Source organism: Sinohyriopsis cumingii, chromosome 11, assembly GCF_028554795.1.
Source record: "Sinohyriopsis cumingii isolate HCF-2022 chromosome 11, ASM2855479v2, whole genome shotgun sequence".
NCBI lineage: Eukaryota > Metazoa > Mollusca > Bivalvia > Unionida > Unionidae > Sinohyriopsis > Sinohyriopsis cumingii.
The window spans coordinates 106,976,632-106,995,223 of NC_142971.1; the positions used below are offsets into that span (position 1 = coordinate 106,976,632).

The window sequence follows — 18,592 nt, forward strand, 5'->3', positions numbered from 1 at the left end:
AGCATACAAGCGGGAGGTGGGGACGTTGTTGTTGTCATTATTACGGAGTTGGTACAAAGCTTGAACTTTAGCTCACCCGAAGCAGATTAGGACCAAAATATAGTCCCAAGAATTTACCAATGTGTGCAAAATTTGTGAGCTGTGGCACGTGACTGTTTACAGCCAATCACCTGGCAAAACCGCCGTCACTTTATAACAACTGGAATTATTATTCGACACATTTCATAAGCATGCGCGGATGAACATACAATAAGAGGTCGTTATTCCCATAATAGATGGTTCATACATTTCAAGGAAACCATTGGGTGTTTTGATGAGATGGATACTTCATACTTGAGATTAATTTGCGTGGGATCTAATCTCGGACTCGGCCAATGTTGATACGTTAAAAAGCTTTCTAGCAGCTTCCCACGGCTTAGTGGTTCTTTCCGGGGTGTTCCCGGGTTCTTCCTCCTCCAGTTCTACTGGCCGCCATGTATGGACTATCTCGTATAGAGAAATGGCGTTAAACCACATAACAAAAGTATTTAGTTAAATACATAATATATTATATTTAATTCGGCGTCTTCCCTGAATTAAAAATAATAAATGTTTTTATATAGTCTAATAATTGTATCTTTGAACTGCGAAGACATAATAGATTCAAATTCGTAATCTAGGACAAAAGCAAAATTAATAAGGTAAATATTTCGTTTGAAGGTCACGACACAAATTGCATGCATAGAGGAAGATATACTCTATTTCAATCGTATATTGATTACATTATACATAAAATCTCTCTGTTCTGAAGATGTTTAGTTCATGACTTAATTTTCCAGCGGGATTATGTGATACTGTTGTACAAAGGTATGGTTCCAACAAAACGTTCCTGAAGTTCAATACTCTCAGACTTGAACAAGACAAATCATCCGTGAAGAAATGTGCATTCCATATACCTGCGTATAATCTAGGAAGTGTAGTGTCATTCAGGCACTCAACAGCTTTGACAGAGCCTCCAACCTGACGAGAATCCATCATCATGTCTATCGTGAGGTCCTCGTTATTACAGTTGTCAAAGAAGTCGTAACCTGAAGTAGAAACAGATAAGCAAAAAACCTCACACAATCACTTGAACAATATTGTCAGTCAACAATAACTACTATCTTTCTTCATATATCTTGGTTGGACTATTGTTTTTACTATTGTCTGTTTTTGTTAGAGATATTCTCAATAAAACAATCATGATTCGCTGAGCTGTAGAAACATATAATTGACGAAACAAATTTTACGATTTCTCAGGGACATATATTATACTATGAGATGCCTCCCAAATCTATCATTACCATGTATTTCTGGCCTAAAAAGAAGACAGACAAAGCCCGATGGGTCGCTCGTGCGGGAATGAACTGTAAGTCATTATTGTCCTCCACAGACCAGGCCAGGTTAGGAGAAATGATGTGTGTCTCAGGATAGGGCACTTTACTCATAAATTGCAGCTACACGTTATAATCTATAATGGTTGAGTAACAGAGAGAAGAGAAACCAGAAAGTTTTGTAAAACTTAACACCTAATTTAATTATCAAAGTTATACAATGAAAATGTAAGAAGAACTTACAGTATTATGAACTGAATCCAAAATAATCCTATAGCATTTATGTAAGACCAAAAGAATCGAATGTTCTGCATTAGTTTCAAATCCTCCAATGTACTGGTCTGACAACTGGACTGAATGTATCAAAATAGCTATGTCCAAAACATTGAATAATTCACAACAGTCCCAAACTAATTTTGTGGTTCAATTAGCACTTTGTAATTCTGTGTAATAATCCAAAGCCTGCAAGACTGACTGTTACAACAAGAACATAAGAAATAAGAATTCTAAATAGGAGTGAATCTAATGAATTAATTGTTCAGTTCTCTCCTTATATACAATCTCTAATTTCACATACATATGGGGGCGCTCACCGGTTCTTATGTACGTTTGAGAGAGTGACATATGTAAGGTGAAGTTGTTTGCTTTTGAAACATGGACAGTGGAGAGGATGTTGACACCCCTCTATGCTACTTTTAGGTAATGTGGCTGATATTTCTTTGGATATTGTATTTATGGAAATTGTACGTGATCTAAGCAAACTGCTAACTAAAATGACTGCTCCCTTATGCTAAATAAAATCAGCCTGAATTAGTCTAAAGTACACAAGTACACTATCTTTAGCACCTATTAAAATAGGGAAAATTAATTTTGCCCAACTAGACAATTTCAGCTTCTGAGAGTGCAATGGATAAATTACTACATATACAAAATGTTTTAAAAAAGTTATCGGCTCTTTTTTAACAATTTACCTCTGAAGTCCAGAAAGTAAAAATGACCAAGATGAGCTATCAGTTTGTGAAAGGTGCACATCTGGAGTAAGGCCAAGCTGTATACTCTACGTCTTGCAACTGGACAAAGTGGAGCCTCGACGACAGAGTGAGGCTGACGCAGCGCAACTCTTCCTCACTTTAATCCAACTCCTGCGCAAGTCATTTATGTCATCACACGTACCCAAGTCCAGTGGCGATGGGCGAGCTGCGACGCGGCAGGTGTGGATGCACTGGCAGCCGTAGTGGCGGACCTGCACGCAGGCGGCTCAGACCATATGGTCGTCTTCCATTGATCTGAAGCAGAAATGGATTTCGGCAGCCGTCTGAGCGACTAAACAGACCTCTTCAAAATAACCCTGCTTACCTCCATAGCCTGAGGAAGGGGCTAGAAAAGGTGCCCTAAAAATAGCCTGCTTCATCTACCCATACCAGCTTACCGCGGCTGGAGAGAACCCCATTCTTGCGGTCGAAACACAAAGAAAAGCCAAAAGGTTCCACTCACTCTTGGTGCATAGAACATACGCACTCTATTGCATCGTGCACAGGCTGACAGACCAGAGAGAAGAACTGCCCTGATTGCAAGAGAACTTGCTCGCTACAAGATAAAGATAGCAGCCCTAAGTGAAACTCGCTTGGCCGACGAGGGCCAACTGACTGAAGTTGGAGCTGGTTACACCTTTTTCTGGAGTGGACGTGACACCGATGAACGTCGGGAGTCTGGAGTTGGAGTCGCTGTCAAGTCGAGTTTGGTGAATAAGCTCTCCATATTACCAAAGGGATTTAATGACCGGCTTATAATGCTGAAGCTACCCTTACATGGAAAAAGCAAGCTTATGCTTATGCACCAACCATGACCCATTCGGAGGATGCCAAAGACAAGTTCTACCAGGATCTGGAAACTCTGATTGTTTCGGTACCAAAGTCAGACAAGCTGATCATTCTTGGTGATTTTAACGCCAGAGTTGGCGCGAACCACATCTCGTGGAAGGGAGTTATTGGTAGACATGGAATTGGCAACTGCAACAGTAATGGACAGCTACTCTTGAGAATGTGCGCAACATTTGATCTCCTGGTCACAAACACCATCTTCCGTCTGCCTAACCGCAATAAAACAACTTGGATGCACCCACGGTCTAAGCATTGCCATCAGATCGACTACATCTTAGTTCGTAGGAATGACAGGCAGGATGTCCGTGTGACCAAGGCCATGCGTGGTGCTGACTGCTGGACAGACCACAGGCTACTGATCTCCAAGATGAATCTAAACATTCAACCTCCCAGACGCCCACAGGGAATTAAAGTCCCAAAACGACTCATCGTCTCCAGGCTGAAAGTCTGCAACAATGAGCAAGCTCTGTCTGAAGTTCTGACAAGCCAGCTAGAAACCACAGACTCTGATACCTAACGAAGTAGAGAAATGCTTCATGGCCTTCAAACATCTGTTGTACTCCACTGCATCTGAAACCCTTGGCGTCACTGCGCGAAAGCGCCAAGACTGGTTTGACGATAACTGTGAAGAAATACAGTCCCTGCTAGAAGAGAAGCATCATCTCCATCGTGCATACAACATCGACCCCAAGTCCGCTGCAAAGAAAGATGCCTTCAGCAGAGTCCGCCAAGCTGTGCAGAAGAAACTACGCGAGATGCAGGACACATGTCTGAGCCAAAAGGCTGATGATATCCAGTCCTTTGCCGACATACACGACATCAAGAATTTCTATAGTGCTCTTCTTCGTGATGTTTATGACCCAGTAACAGCAGGTACAGCCCCACTCTTGAGCTCCGATGGCAGCACTCTCATAGCCGAGAAGGAGAAGATACCGGATCGCTGGGTGGAACACTTTGACGGTATCTTCAACAGACCCTCTACCATCAACGATGAAGCAATCAACCGTTTACCACAGGTGGAGATCAACGATAGGTTGGCTGACCCTCCAACAGTGCTTGAAACTCATAAGGCCATTGAGCTCCTGTCTAGTGGAAAAGCTCCAGGAGCAGACTCCATCCCAGCTGAGATCTACAAGTCTGGTGGGCCTAAGTTAGTGGTAAGACTAACAGAGATGTTATGTGGCATGTGGAAGATGAAAAGCATACCCCAGGAATTCAAAGATGCATACATCGTCCGCCTTTACAAACGCAAAGGTAATCGCCAGTACTGCTACAACCATAGAGGAATCTCTCTACTCTGCATCGCTGGCAAGGTCCTCGCCAGGATACTGCTGAACAGACTCACAGAACACCTTGACCATGGCCTACTACCAGAAAGACAGTGTGGCTTCAGAAAGGAGAGAGGCGCCATCGGCATGATCTTTGCTGCCAGACAGTTGCAAGAAAAATGTCTTGAACAAAATATCCAGCTTTACACCACCTTCGTGGACATGACTAAGGCATTCGATACTGTCAGCCGGGAAGGCCTTTGGAAGATCATGGCCAAATTTGGATGTCCAGAAGTCTTCATTGAAATGGTGAGACAGTTTCATGATGGCATGCTTGCCAGATTCCAGGACAGGGTAACTATTCCAAACCCTTTGCTGTTACGAACGGTGTGAAACAAGGATGCGTTTTAGCCCCCACTCTCTTCAGCCTGAAGAGGCTCCAAGCCAAAACCAAAGTCCAAGTTGAGAACATTCGCGACCTGCTGTTTGCAGATGACTGTGCCCTGAACTCCAGCACGAAGGCAGGCATGCAAAAGAGCATGGACCGTTTTTCCACAGCGTGCTCCAACTTCGGACTCAGCATCTCTACCAGCAAAACCGAGGTTCTGCATCATCCAGCTCCTAGAGAAGATTACCTGGAACCATCCATCACTGTCAATGATCATAAGCTCAAAAATGTAGACAGGTTCACATACCTCGGCGGCACCTTCTCACAAGCAGTCCACAAAGACGATGAGGTCAACATTAGGATTGCCAAAGCCAGCATAGCATTTGGTATACTCCGCTCAAATATCTGGGATAGGAGAGGCATCAAGCTTGCCACCAAACTCAAAGTCTACGCAACGGTTGTTCTCCCCACCCTCCTCTATGCTTGCGAGACATGGACTGTGTATAGCCGCCATGTTCAAAAACTAAACCACTTCCATATGTCCTCCCTGAGGAAACTACTGAAATTCAGATGGCAGGACAATGTACCAAACACAGAGGTGCTCAGTAAGGCCGGTATGACAAGCAGCCACACCATGCTGTGCAAGGCACAACTACGATGGGCTGGCCATGTTGTCCGCATGCCGATAGAACGCGTACCTAAGAAGGTCTTTTATGGAGAGCTACAACAAAGCAAAATATATCACGGTGGTCAAAAAAAGAGATACAAGGACACCCTCATGGCTTCGCTGAAGAACATAGGCATTGATCTTGATACCTGGGAGAGTGTCGCTGCTAACCGATCTGTTTGGTGCAGTCAAGTCAACGCTGGTGCGGAAGCCTTTGAGCAGAAAAGACTGATGGATGCAGCTGAAAAACGTGATCTGCGCAAATCCAGGAACATCAGTTCCGCAACTTCCGGCCAGCAACCTGCACATCCATGTCACCACTGCAACAGACTTTTCCGGGCCCGGATCGGACTGATCAGCCATCTCCGGACCCACCTCCAGTGAATTGATGACATTAAATTTAAATGGCCCTCATGTACATCGATGGACGAACATCATACTCTATAACCCATATTATACCCATCAATCATGCACCAAAATAAAGGGAATTAAAGGTTCTTTGAATAATACCTAAGATTGTCACGTTTGCTCAATCCAAGTTCATAAATCGTGTATAAACTAAGGTATTATTACAAGCCATGGTTTGATGTCTGAACATTGCTGCAGGCTAGAGTTAATCTCTTACGCTCGGTTACCGTGACCAAAAAGAAGACACGTCATCTTGGATCGGTACAGGCGACTTCCCACCTATGTGTTACAGTTTTGTCCCAAGATCAGAGGAATCCGAGAGGGAACGGGGCGTGTTCTAAATCCGTATCCACGTGGACAGACAGCGAGAAGGACATTGTCCGCTAAGTTTGGCTGGATCGCGTCAAAGCGACACCCAATTGGAGTTGTGATAACAATTTGGATCCTAATTATATATTCTAACTAGCAAGCGAAAATTTAGTCTCGCCTTGGAAGCTTGCTGAGCATTATAGGGTTAGTCTGAGGAAGCCACTCGTAATATGGCGGTAAAACTTAGAAAGGAGATTATAGGATAAACAAAACTTCGTAAAGTTCAGTAAGTTATTTGCTCGATTTTTGCAGAATATTATGGCATTGTAATTGTAATTATGTGTGGTATGTACACTTAATTACTACGATCGTTGAATACGTAGATTTATCTTGTTGTGTTAATTGACATGTGTATTTGAGAAATGAGCTTGAGTATCATTTATAGAATTATGTAGATTGTTAGCTTGTGGTCAGAATTCATTTTGTGATTCGCTATTAGGTTACGTTGTAGCAAACTAGTGCATGTATTCATGTGATATGTTAGAATTTACACATGCTTGATTTGTGAATTTGGAAAATGATTGACCTGTGTAAATTTAGTTAATATGGATGTATGGATATATCAGAGCATGGATATTTGAATATTTGTATACTTTGTATGAGTTGTAATGTAAAGAAATGCGTCTAATTGCTATGATATTGTTTAGTATAATGGATTAGGAATATGTACTGATGTGACGCAATTTTTTGATGTATGTATAAGAAGTAATTGATACTGTGCTTTTATTACGACGTGTGTGTGTCATCTGGACTTTTAGAAGAAGGAATCGAGGAGGAAAAGTGGAGAAGAAGGATGAATATAGAGAGGTCGAGAAGGAGAAGGAATTTGGAGAACGTCGGGCGGAGGAGGAGAAGAAATTGGAGGAATAGGAGAGAAGAATACACAAGTGAATATAATACACGGACATGTGGAAATATATCTCACACTGCTAATCAAAGGATGCAATAGGCTATTACACGGTCGAATGGAGGGAGAGTATTGAATTGTCATTAAATTGTTATTCGTTGAGTTTCACTTTTTGTATATTCAATCTAACCGTCGGCATTGCTTACTGTGGGCTCGGAGCCTTACATCTATCGTTCACTAATTTAACTTACAACCGAAATCTCGCCTGGGTGGGAATTCTATAAAAAAATTTTTTTAAATATTGGGAGCACCCCACCCAAACTATAACATACCTACCACAGTGGCGGGATAACATCCCGTCACGCCACAAAGATATATAAGGTTGTTTTGTTCTTTTAAATAGCCAGTATAACCGGTGAGGAATCCCGGGGAAATTCGTTTTCTTTACAATTTTAACCCTATGCAAAATACGAAACTGTAGAGCGCCAACTTAATACAAATATGAATATGCATGTAATTAGTTTTCTTCTTTTCATGTAATTTGGATGATATTTTGAACAAAATGGTACATTAACATTGATTTTATGCATGGAAATAAGCTAAATATGCTGTTTTGCTTTTGCTTACATAATATGCCTTGCGTCAGTATTGTGTGAGTAATGACCTTAATTATGGGGAAATTAGAAGTCTTAGAATTTAGGAATGAAGTCAACTTAAATTTAAAACTGTTGCATTAAGTAAAAGATATATATAGTGAAAATGTTTCTTTTAATTTATTTCCAATGAATTTTTTTTTAAAACGGTGACCAAGCAAACTGCTTTTTTCCATATTAAAGAATAAGCAAATATTTTAAACTTTCAGCTTTGATCATTCAGAACCGCATCTGTTCCATCCGTTTTCAAGATGTAAAATTTATTAGTAACATATCAGGAATAATTATGGCAAGTTTCATTTTCCTGTTTTTCAGCATAGCATTGATTGCTATGCAGACAAAATTTAATGTGCTTTTTAAAATAGCTCACTCGTCATCATGGGTGGGGTGGGGTGACCAGGCTTGTGTAATATAAAATTGTTATTTATTTATCAGATATAATGCCCTGCATGCTGTATATGTTACTGTTTGTCTTTGAATGTGATGTCGTGCGGCCAACGGGAAGATAGTTTCAATCCAGCTGTGTCTAATCTACGGCAATATTTATTTATTTATTTAATTATTTATTTATTTTTATCATCTGAAACGTTATTGGGAATGTACATGACACATTATCTCAGAACGGTATGCCGAAATGAAACTTAATATAAATGTGTCAATGATGGCAACATAAAGGCAGCCGCCATGTTGCCTGCGTGGGCCCCTATGTGAGATAATGTGTCTAGAACTTGCTTGAATCTTATCAGATTTAAAAGAAATGCACTCAGGTAGAAAAGAACCTGCCAGACTTAACCTTCCTTCCTGTGATTCACTTTTTGCAATAATTATTTTGTACTGGATGGTCTTGTCGATGGCTAGATATACCCGATCGTCAGGTACTCTCTATCATTGTTGGAAAGTAGGGTTGGGTCTTGTAATAAGTTAAGAAACTCCTTTTACGTTCGACAATTTGAGAAATACTGATTGCTGTAATTTTGACAATTATACAAATAAAACAGTAAAATAAACACGTTAGTCATTCTAACAACATAATTACACATATATAATATAGCCAAACAATGTACATACATAGTTACACACAGGAATCAAAAGTATTAAGACAAATGGATGCCATTATATATGTTTTTAGTGACGCGCATTTTCTGTTAGCAATAAAAACATCGGTAAGGAAATTACTTGTTGTTTTATTTTATTTTTTACAGGCAGATTTGGTCGTCATTCACAAATCAGCAAATTCAAGACTATTGGAATTTATTTGGAACATTCTTCACTTCTGGACTTGGGATAAGACATTTAGTATTATTTGGAATTTAATTTACTATACCGTGTCTTTTAACTTTAACTTTGTATTATACGGAAATAAATATTTACATTTTACTCAAACTTTGTCGCTTCATTTTTTCTTTCTTTCTGCCACATAGTTTAAGACCGTATGGTCGTAACAATAAAAAATATCAGGTTGTATATACAGTAAATATCACCTTCACTGGTCGGGAATAAACCTGAAAATTTCAAATCTTTTCACATTACAAAATATGGCGCAAATTTGTAAATAAAATAATGAATATATGGTACTGTTACAAGAAGTGAGGGGTTAGACAAAGAAAAATTATTGTTTTTGGTCCGACCACCATATTGTGACCACTGTAAACGAATTGTAAGTGTCCGAATTTTCAGATGCTCAAATCACGAACAGGTTTGATAAAATGCATGCCATGAAAATGCAAAATACTTGAAAACACCTCCAAATGTGACTTATTAAATGATGTCAGTTTTCAGATTGTCGTGAAAGTCTAAACAGTGCTGTTGTTTGCATGTTTAGAGTTAATGACAGGAAGAAACCATCTAATACATGAAAACACGTTACTTAACTGTTGTTGGTAAAGGGGATGGTCAAAAAGAAGTATGTGCAAGATTCGGGCTGGAATCCATATAAACAAGAATGGTAGTATATATATCCACTTTAATGGTACCGCATTTTGGGTGAAATACTGTTGAATTTCATGTGGCTTCAACTAGAGTATTGGGGTGCATCTTCAATATTAGTTCAAATATGTTTATTATGAAAACGTCAAAAAGGGCGGGGATTCACAGCACTGCAAAGAAAAGCAATTTAAACATTTAAGTACACTTAGGAAGAAACAGTTATAGCCTGAAATACATAGACGTCATTTTACGTATATCACGAATGGAGTAACTTGATGCAAACTTGTTATTATTTGCAAATCACGAATGGAGTAATTTGATACTTCCACTGACATGAGGAGAGATAATTTCCCACAATTATGGCTGACCCTACTTAATAGTACATAGATAATGTGGATATAAAAAAAAACATCTTGATTTTAAAGTTACGTAACTTGAGTAAAAGGTTTCACCGGAATATTATTTCATATTATTAGATTTGTTTCACTGATTTGTGTAGTGTGTTCGGTTATGTTCAGTTTAGTTTGCAGGCAATAACTTCTTTTCAAATTACTCAAGTCAGATAATATTTTATATTTTAGAACTATACCAAGTTTATCTATATATGCCGTACTTCATTCTTTAGGAGGGCAGTTCTGTTGACAAATTCAATCAATATTTCTGTAAAAGTAGAAACCGTACTAAACGTATTCGCATCTACGAGTGGTAGATCCAATTATTAATTTTAAAGCAATTGCTGAAGTTCTTCAAAGCTGCTTTTTTATATAGCCATATATGGTTCTTACAAGTTTAATCGAGTTTTTCAAAAGTTGTTCTTTTTATAAAAACCAAATCTGTTCGCTAAAATTTATTATGATTTTGTATTTACCCTCATCAATATATTCTAAGACACGGTTATCAATACAGCATTCGATTTTTTTTCAACACTACAATTAAGTACGTGCACAATTTTTGTTGTATGCCTAGAGATTTGGATAGACAAAATGAGCACGAAACAAACGGAATGCTTCGTAAAATTCTGTTTACAGTTGGATTGTTAAAAGTAATGCTTACAATGCCATAATTTCGGTAGGAGTAGGGGAAATCGTGATCCAAGCCACATTGGATATTATATCTTAGAGACTACTGGCCAGCTTGTTTACGCTCCACTTGAACGTTAACAAATTATATTTATAAAACCGCCCCTGAAATGTACAGTTCATGACAATAAAATAATTTCTTCTTAGGCGTTTGATGATTAAAAAAAAAACTGTATTAAATATTAAAGACAATTTCTTCGAAGGAAGACCTCGTGTCTAAACTTTTGTAACTGAATTGTCGTTGTGAATTATTTTAGTCTCTCAGTGACTATGAAGGATAATTTTGTTATGGGTTCAACCTTTTCCTTTCCAGTACATGATAGACTATACATGGCGGCTAGTATATTTGATGTCGAGAAAAACCATCGACCCATGGGGAAACTACTAACAAACTTTCTCACTTATACGTGTTGGCCGAGCCTGAGACTTGAACGCACGCGGATAGAGGTGAGATGTCATTGATCGGTAAAGGCGAGCGCCTTAAACCACTCGGCTACCCGGAGCCCCATTGAAGAACATTTAGCAAAATACAGTCACTCACTTCATTCATTACTGTATCTCTAAATCAGAACTGCACTTACGTTCCTACCTTAACGTCCTATCATACGCTCGCTATACATCAAAAAAGCCTATTATAGTAGTAAATGGGGATACATTAGCCTCAATGGGAATTAGCATTACAGAACCCCTTGGGAACGTTTAGCCTCAATGGAAATTTAACATGGGGAAAAATCGTGGGATAATATAGCCTCAAGGGGAATTTAACATGGGAAAAAGTCTTGGGTCACTCTAGCCTCAAGGGGAATTGAACATGGGGAAAAAGTCTTGGGTCACTCTAGCCTCAAGGGGAATTGAACATGGGGAATAGAGTTTGGGTCTGTCTAGGGACAAGGGGAATTTAACATGGGAATAAATCGTGGGACTGTCTAGCGTCAAGGGGAATTTAACATATGGAAATTGAATATGGTGGGTCTGTATAGCGTCAAGGGGAATTGAACATGGTGGGATTGTCTAGGGACAATGATGGTAGATGGTCAAACACAACAGAGACAGAGACATACATACACTAGTACAAGCGTGAGATTTATATATAAAGCATTACCAAGACCTGAAATCTTGCTGGGGTGTTCAAAAATTTGCATAATTGTAATGATGCTATAAATAGCTATAATCAAGGAAATGCTCAACGACAAAATGGATGTGACTAAAAGTAACGCTAAAATGACGAAATTGTCCCAGAATTTAAAGGAAAATAAACATATCCCCGAAAATGAAGTTACAATGGTTTAGACTAAAATGGATAAAATTAGTAACTACTTACAATATCAACTTGTGTGACGATCGTGGATAAACACCCATGTATCTATTTATAGCTATAATCAGCTAAAATTCCTATGAAATCCCACTATCTATTTATACTACAACTTGTGGGTTATTCCTTTGGAAAACCCCACTATCTTTTTATAGCCTCAGCTTGAGTGACGTTCCTGTTTATGAACTCTAGTACATATGTATAGCTACAACCTGTGGAAATACCCAAGTCCATATTTATAGTCTCGAAATTTCCAGCGTCAGTGACGTCACTGTACTGAACACTAGGGGATAAATGTCAACAGTGTTGCAAGTGGCTGACCTGAATACACGCTACTGCAGGTAGGTAGGTAGAGTGTATCTGATAGGGATAAAGTGAGTTTTATAGGGACAAACAGAGACCAACACACACACACACACACACAACGTACGCGCACAGACATACGCACACACACACATACACACACACACACAGAGAGGGAAGAGGAAAAAACAAACCCCAAATATACTATCAACACAGAAGGAAGATAATACAAACCTCAAATATACTATCCACACAACGTCGCTAACTCATACAAACCCCAAATATACTATCCACGCAAACGTACGCAAACGCATACAAACCCCAAATATACTATCCATACAAACGTACGCGAACGCATACAAACCCCAAATATACTTTCCATACAAACGTACCCGAACGCATACAAACCCCAAATGTACTTTCCATACAAACGTACACGAACGCATACAATTCCCAAATATACTATCCACACAACGTCGCTAACACGTACAAACCCGAAATATACTATCCACACAAACGTACGCGAACGCATAAAAACCCCAAATATACTATCCACACAACGTCGCTAACTCATACAAACCCCAAATATACTTTCCACACTCGGGAGGAAGAAAAAAAAACAACCAAATATACGATCTACACAACGTACGCGAACACACACACACACACACACACACACACAAACACACACACACACACACACACGCACACCACAGAGGGAAGGAGAAGAAAACCATTATACACTATCCACACGGAGTGAAGAAATAACCCTTTATATATACTATCAACAGAGAGTGAAGAAAATAACCCATTATATTCCATCAACACAGAGTGAAGAAGAAAACGTTTTATGAAAGCACCTAAGCCCTCACCTGCAATGACCAACTCTGCCAAACACCTACACCTCACCCCCCACTCCCAACACTACAAAACCCATTTAACCCGTTATTTTATGGCATCAGTGTGTGATTTAGGAAACATCAAGACACAAAATAATGGATGAATAGACTGACTATTGTTTACCGACTTGCATGCCTAAAGAGCGTGCGTGAAGGAAAACATCCTTCCATTTCAATTCTAACTAAAACATGATCCAGAGGGATAGAGAGAGGTGAAAGAGCACAATTTCATAAAGTGTGAGTAAAAACAAAACACGCCATCCTTATTATACAATGTCAAGACCAATGTATAAGTGTAGGCTTGTCTGTAGAATTGGGGAAGAACTCTGACCCCTAATCCCCATTGAGAAGGTCTTGGTTTAAAGGTGTCTAGAGATTTGTAGGCAACGTATTGTATGGATCTAATAAACTGCCCTGCTTTGTTGACGTCATACAATGCTTGATCTAGCCCCATTTCGGTGTACTTCTCAACGAGGGTCAGCGTCCCCCTCATAGATTTACGTTGTAGGTGTAAGCCGTCGTTCTCAGTTTTCTGGAAGTTCGTTTTTGCGTTTCTCAGATGTGATACTATTTTTTATGGACCGAACGAAATTTCTTCTGGCGTGAATCAGGCCTCGTGGTTTTGTGGCATAAATGGAGAGCATTGATTAAAGCTCAGTTATGTCGTCTTCGAAATCGCTGACACGGATCTGAGCTAACACTTCAGGTCTTGTGTGAGGCGACACGGCACGTCATTGCCTTTTACTTTCTCAATGAAATCGTTTCATCTTATTGCAAAATTATATTTGACTAGGTTTCATACGCAGCAGGTCCCTGTATATAAGGAGAGTGTCTTAGCGTCAGAGTATTCATTCCACTCTCAAACGATCAAGAAGATGGAAGAGTCAGCACAGATCGACCTGCTGGTCAAATATTTGCTAAAAGTCATACGAAAGCATAATTCACAGGCGAAAGTGGCAAACAAACTTACTCTTTTGGTCGTTGATTTGATGAGAGTCATACGAAAGTGTGTAAGTGCTGATGAAGTATGCTATATCTGCAAAGGTAAATGGGTATTTGTCTCCAGAATACCTGCTTCGTCTAAGAAAGAGAGACAAAAGTATAGATACCTAATATCGTTGTCAGGAGAAAGGACACTGGGATTCAGAGTGCCCTAAGAGAAAAGAGAAGAAACAAAAACAAGACGAAACAGAGAAGAGGGATTCAGAAGAAGAAGAAATTGAAGATGAGGAAGAACTTGTGCCAGTAAAGACATGGAAATGGAAAAATTGACAATGTGAGCCGATGCGTTGGCCCTGATGTGAAATTTCATACTACCTTCTAAAAGAGAATAGACCAGAAAGAAAACGTAAGTATCTCTTGGTCTTGACATTCTATAATAAAGATGACGTGTTTTGTTTTTTACTCACACTTTATGAAATTGTGCTGTTTCACCTATCTCTGTCCCTCTGGAACATGTTTTAGTTAGAATTGAAATGAAGGGATGTTTTCCTTCACGCATGCTCTTTAGGCATGCAAGTCAGTAAACAATAGTCAGTCTATTCATCCATCATTTTGTGTCTTGATGTTTCCTAAATCACACACTGATGCCATAAAATAACGGGTTAAATGGGTTTTGTAGTGTTGGGGGGGGGGTGTAGGTGTTTGGCAGAGTTGGTCATTGCAGGTGAGGGCTTAGGTGCTTTCAAAAAACTTTTTCTTCTTCACTCTGTGTTGATGGAATATAATGGGTTATTTTCTTCACTCTCTGTTGATAGTATATATAAAGGGTTATTTCTTCACTCCGTGTGGATAGTGTATAATGGTTTTCTTCTTCCCTCTGTTTGGTTAGTATATAATGGCTTTTTCCTCTTCCCTCTTTGAGGATAGTGTATATTGGGTTATTTATTTCTTCTTCCCTCTGCGTGGATTGTAGACGTGGGGTTTATTTTTCACATCTCACCTCCGTGTGGATAGTAGGTATGGGATTTGTATTCTTCCTCTTCCATGTGTAGATAGTATATTTGGGGTTTGTATTATCTCCCTTCTGTGTTGATAGTATATTTGGGGTTTGTTTTTTCCTCTTCCCTGTGTGTGTGTGTGTGTGTGCGTATCTCTGCGCGCGTACCTTTTGTGTGTGTGTGTGTGTGTGTGTGTGTGTGCGTATGTCTGCGCGCGTACCTTTTGTGTGTGTGTGTGTGTGTGTTGGTCTCTGTTTGTCCCTATAAAACTCACTTTATCCCTATCAGATACACTCTACCTACCTACCTGCAGTAGCGTGTATTCAGGTCAGCCACTTGCAACACTGTTGACATTTATCCCCTAGTGTTCAGTACAGTGACGTCACTGACGCTGGAAATTTCGAGACTATAAATATGGACTTGGGTATTTCCACAGGTTGTAGCTATACATATGTACTAGAGTTCATAAACAGGAACGTCACTCAAGCTGAGGCTATAAAAAGATAGTGGGGTTTTCCAAAGGAATAACCCACAAGTTGTAGTATAAATAGATAGTGGGATTTCATAGGAATTTTAGCTGATTATAGCTATAAATAGATACATGGGTGTTTATCCACGATCGTCACACAAGTTGATATTGTAAGTAGTTACTAATTTTATCCATTTTAGTCTAAACCATTGTAACTTCATTTTCGGGGATATGTTTATTTTCCTTTAAATTCTGGGACAATTTCGTCATTTTAGCGTTACTTTTAGTCACATCCATTTTGTCGTTGAGCATTTCCTTGATTATAGCTATTTATAGCATCATTACAATTATGCAAATTTTTGAACACCCCAGCAAGATTTCAGGTCTTGGTAATGCTTTATATATAAATCTCACGCTTGTACTAGTGTATGTATGTCTCTGTCTCTGTTGTGTTTGACCATCTACCATCATTGTCCCTAGACAATCCCACCATGTTCAATTCCCCTTGACGCTATACAGACCCACCATGTTCAATTTCCATATGTTAAATTCCCCTTGACGCTAGACAGTCCCACGATTTATTCCCATGTTAAATTCCCCTTGTCCCTAGACAGACCCAAACTCTATTCCCCATGTTCAATTCCCCTTGAGGCTAGAGTGACCCAAGACGTTTTCCCCATGTTCAATTCCCCTTGAGGCTAGAGCGACCCAAGACTTTTTCCCATGTTAAATTCCCCTTGAGGCTATATTATCCCACGATTTTTCCCCATGTTAAATTTCCATTGAGGCTAAACGTTCCCAAGGGGTTCTGTAATGCTAATTCCCATTGAGGCTAATGTATCCCCATTTACTACTTATTATGCTCTATTAATGTGATTTCTACGATATTCCGAAAGCGACTAGTGCGCTGATGAACCATATACTGAATGTGTTATTTTCATGTAACGTCAAAGGCAATATTTACACTTTGCCCAAATCGAGTAACGGCTAAAGCTACTTGATGTTTTAGTGCCTCAAAAGCATGAAACTTGTATCCAGAACAGTAAAAAGGATGCCTTACAGACAAGTCCAAGTCATGGCAGGTGAATGTAAGTAAGTCACTGGCATTATAATTTTATGACGAGAAAGACTGAAAGGAAAATATGAGCTGTCCTTGAAATGTATCGTCTTGTACGGCACAGTTCCAATAAAAAGTAGACAAAAGAAATGAAACATGCTAAGCGAAAACATGATCTAATACTACAAGAGGAAAATGTTCATATGACTGCACATGTGCCAGTATCAAAATTATGAACAGCTTTCTACAAGTCCTATCCAGTTAAAATACTTGAAAATCAAAGAAGAAAAACAAAACAAAAACAATAAAATACAATAGTGAAAATATGAAAAAAGATATCTTTCAAATAAACCTACCGAACTTGAATCCCGGGATGAAAGACTCGTTCTTGCTTCCATTTCCATTAAGAAGAGATGTTATATAATCCACACCAACGGCCAATGCAAATTGAGAAGCAGACATTTTGCCACAGCGACCAGCTTCCGTCTCGTGCATGGCGAGATACACGGCGATCATTATGTCACCAGCTCGACTGTAGCGCGTACTTCTACAATATTCCATTCCGGGTGCGCCAGCAGAGTTAGATCCAGGAAGAAGTTTTAAAATAAGGAACAAAAGTATAAGAGTTATGGAATATCCAGACATGATAAATACCTCGTCTTTAGAAATTCACCAAAGAAATATATTTTGTTTTATCATTGACTACATAAAAAGGAAATTCGGCCCACATAATAATCTATCGTCCATTAATCCGGTGATACTTCCTGAAGAATGGCCTGTACGAAACTAGGTCAAACTTAAATAATTACATTCCATGGAATACCCAAACACTACCCAGCAAAGACGACCTAGAGTGTCACTCTGACACAAATCTAACCAGACAGTATCATCAGCGGTATTCTTCTAATTTTGAGACGAAGATATCAGTAAATTTACTCTAGCGTAAGTTTGTTGTTATTAAACGCTCATGACTGTTTGTGTAATACACGTACGCTAACATGTTCAAGCGTCCACACAACCGTATGAATATTCATTTTTATTCACATATATCCTGTTCACTATTGGGTTTACGTTAAACAGGTTTGGAGGCACCACTTGCCTAAACTACACAACTAACACGAATATCATGTCTTAAATCCGCAAGTCACACAAAATATCTCATGACACCTGCACGGTCCATCTCTACCCGCCATTACTGTTCCAGGTTAACATTATAAAATCTCTTCCTATGTAACAGTGAGCAAAATAGTAGGTTCACAGTATCAATTTCAGTGGTAAGGTATACCTGTCTGCTCTTAGCGCGGTAGATATACAAATCATAAATATGTGAAGTCGAGCGTGACATTATCAACCAGATGTGAATGTGTCCCATATTTTTATATCGGAAACCCATTTATGAACTCAAAATCAACTTTCAGTGATAGGCGTCATCTCTCTCTCTCTCTCTCTCTCTCTCTCTCTCTCTTTCTCTCTGCACAGCGAATGACTCCCGAAATTTAAATTTTATACGTTATATTTATGAATAATATCTTCACGTCTTTAAAAAAATATTAGATAAAGAAACGGGAACTAGTATGCTCTGTAAAACACGAGTTCAAATAAATACGTTGATTTACACAGGGCTTGATATCGAAGTCCTCTCTGGTTCTGCGTCTGGCTCCAGTCTTTTTTATAAGTGAGGCCCCCAGTGACTGCTTTAGCTCAAGGGAACAGTTTGGTAACTCCAAGGAGCTATTAACTGATTTTTTTTATTAGGTAATTTTGTATTAGGTATA

At 39.2% G+C, this 18,592-nt stretch overlaps 1 protein-coding gene across 2 annotated transcripts in view; it reads right to left on the bottom strand.

The window, feature by feature from the left end:
* Window positions 1–18,093, bottom strand: part of LOC149789238 (uncharacterized) — a 36,306-nt gene extending 18,213 nt beyond the window's left edge. The window contains exons 1-2 of one of the 2 annotated variants that reach the window (XM_089975404.1): window positions 17,174–18,093; window positions 936–1,067 (exon numbers count right to left, since the gene is read on the bottom strand). In XM_089975404.1, the coding sequence (XP_089831530.1) occupies window positions 936–1,067; window positions 17,174–17,462 (421 nt within the window). In that variant the 5' untranslated portion in view covers window positions 17,463–18,093. The remainder of the gene's footprint in view (window positions 1–935; window positions 1,068–17,173) is intronic. The other variant, XM_089975405.1, reaches the window with a different exon arrangement.
* Between the last annotated feature and the right edge of the window lie 499 nt (window positions 18,094–18,592).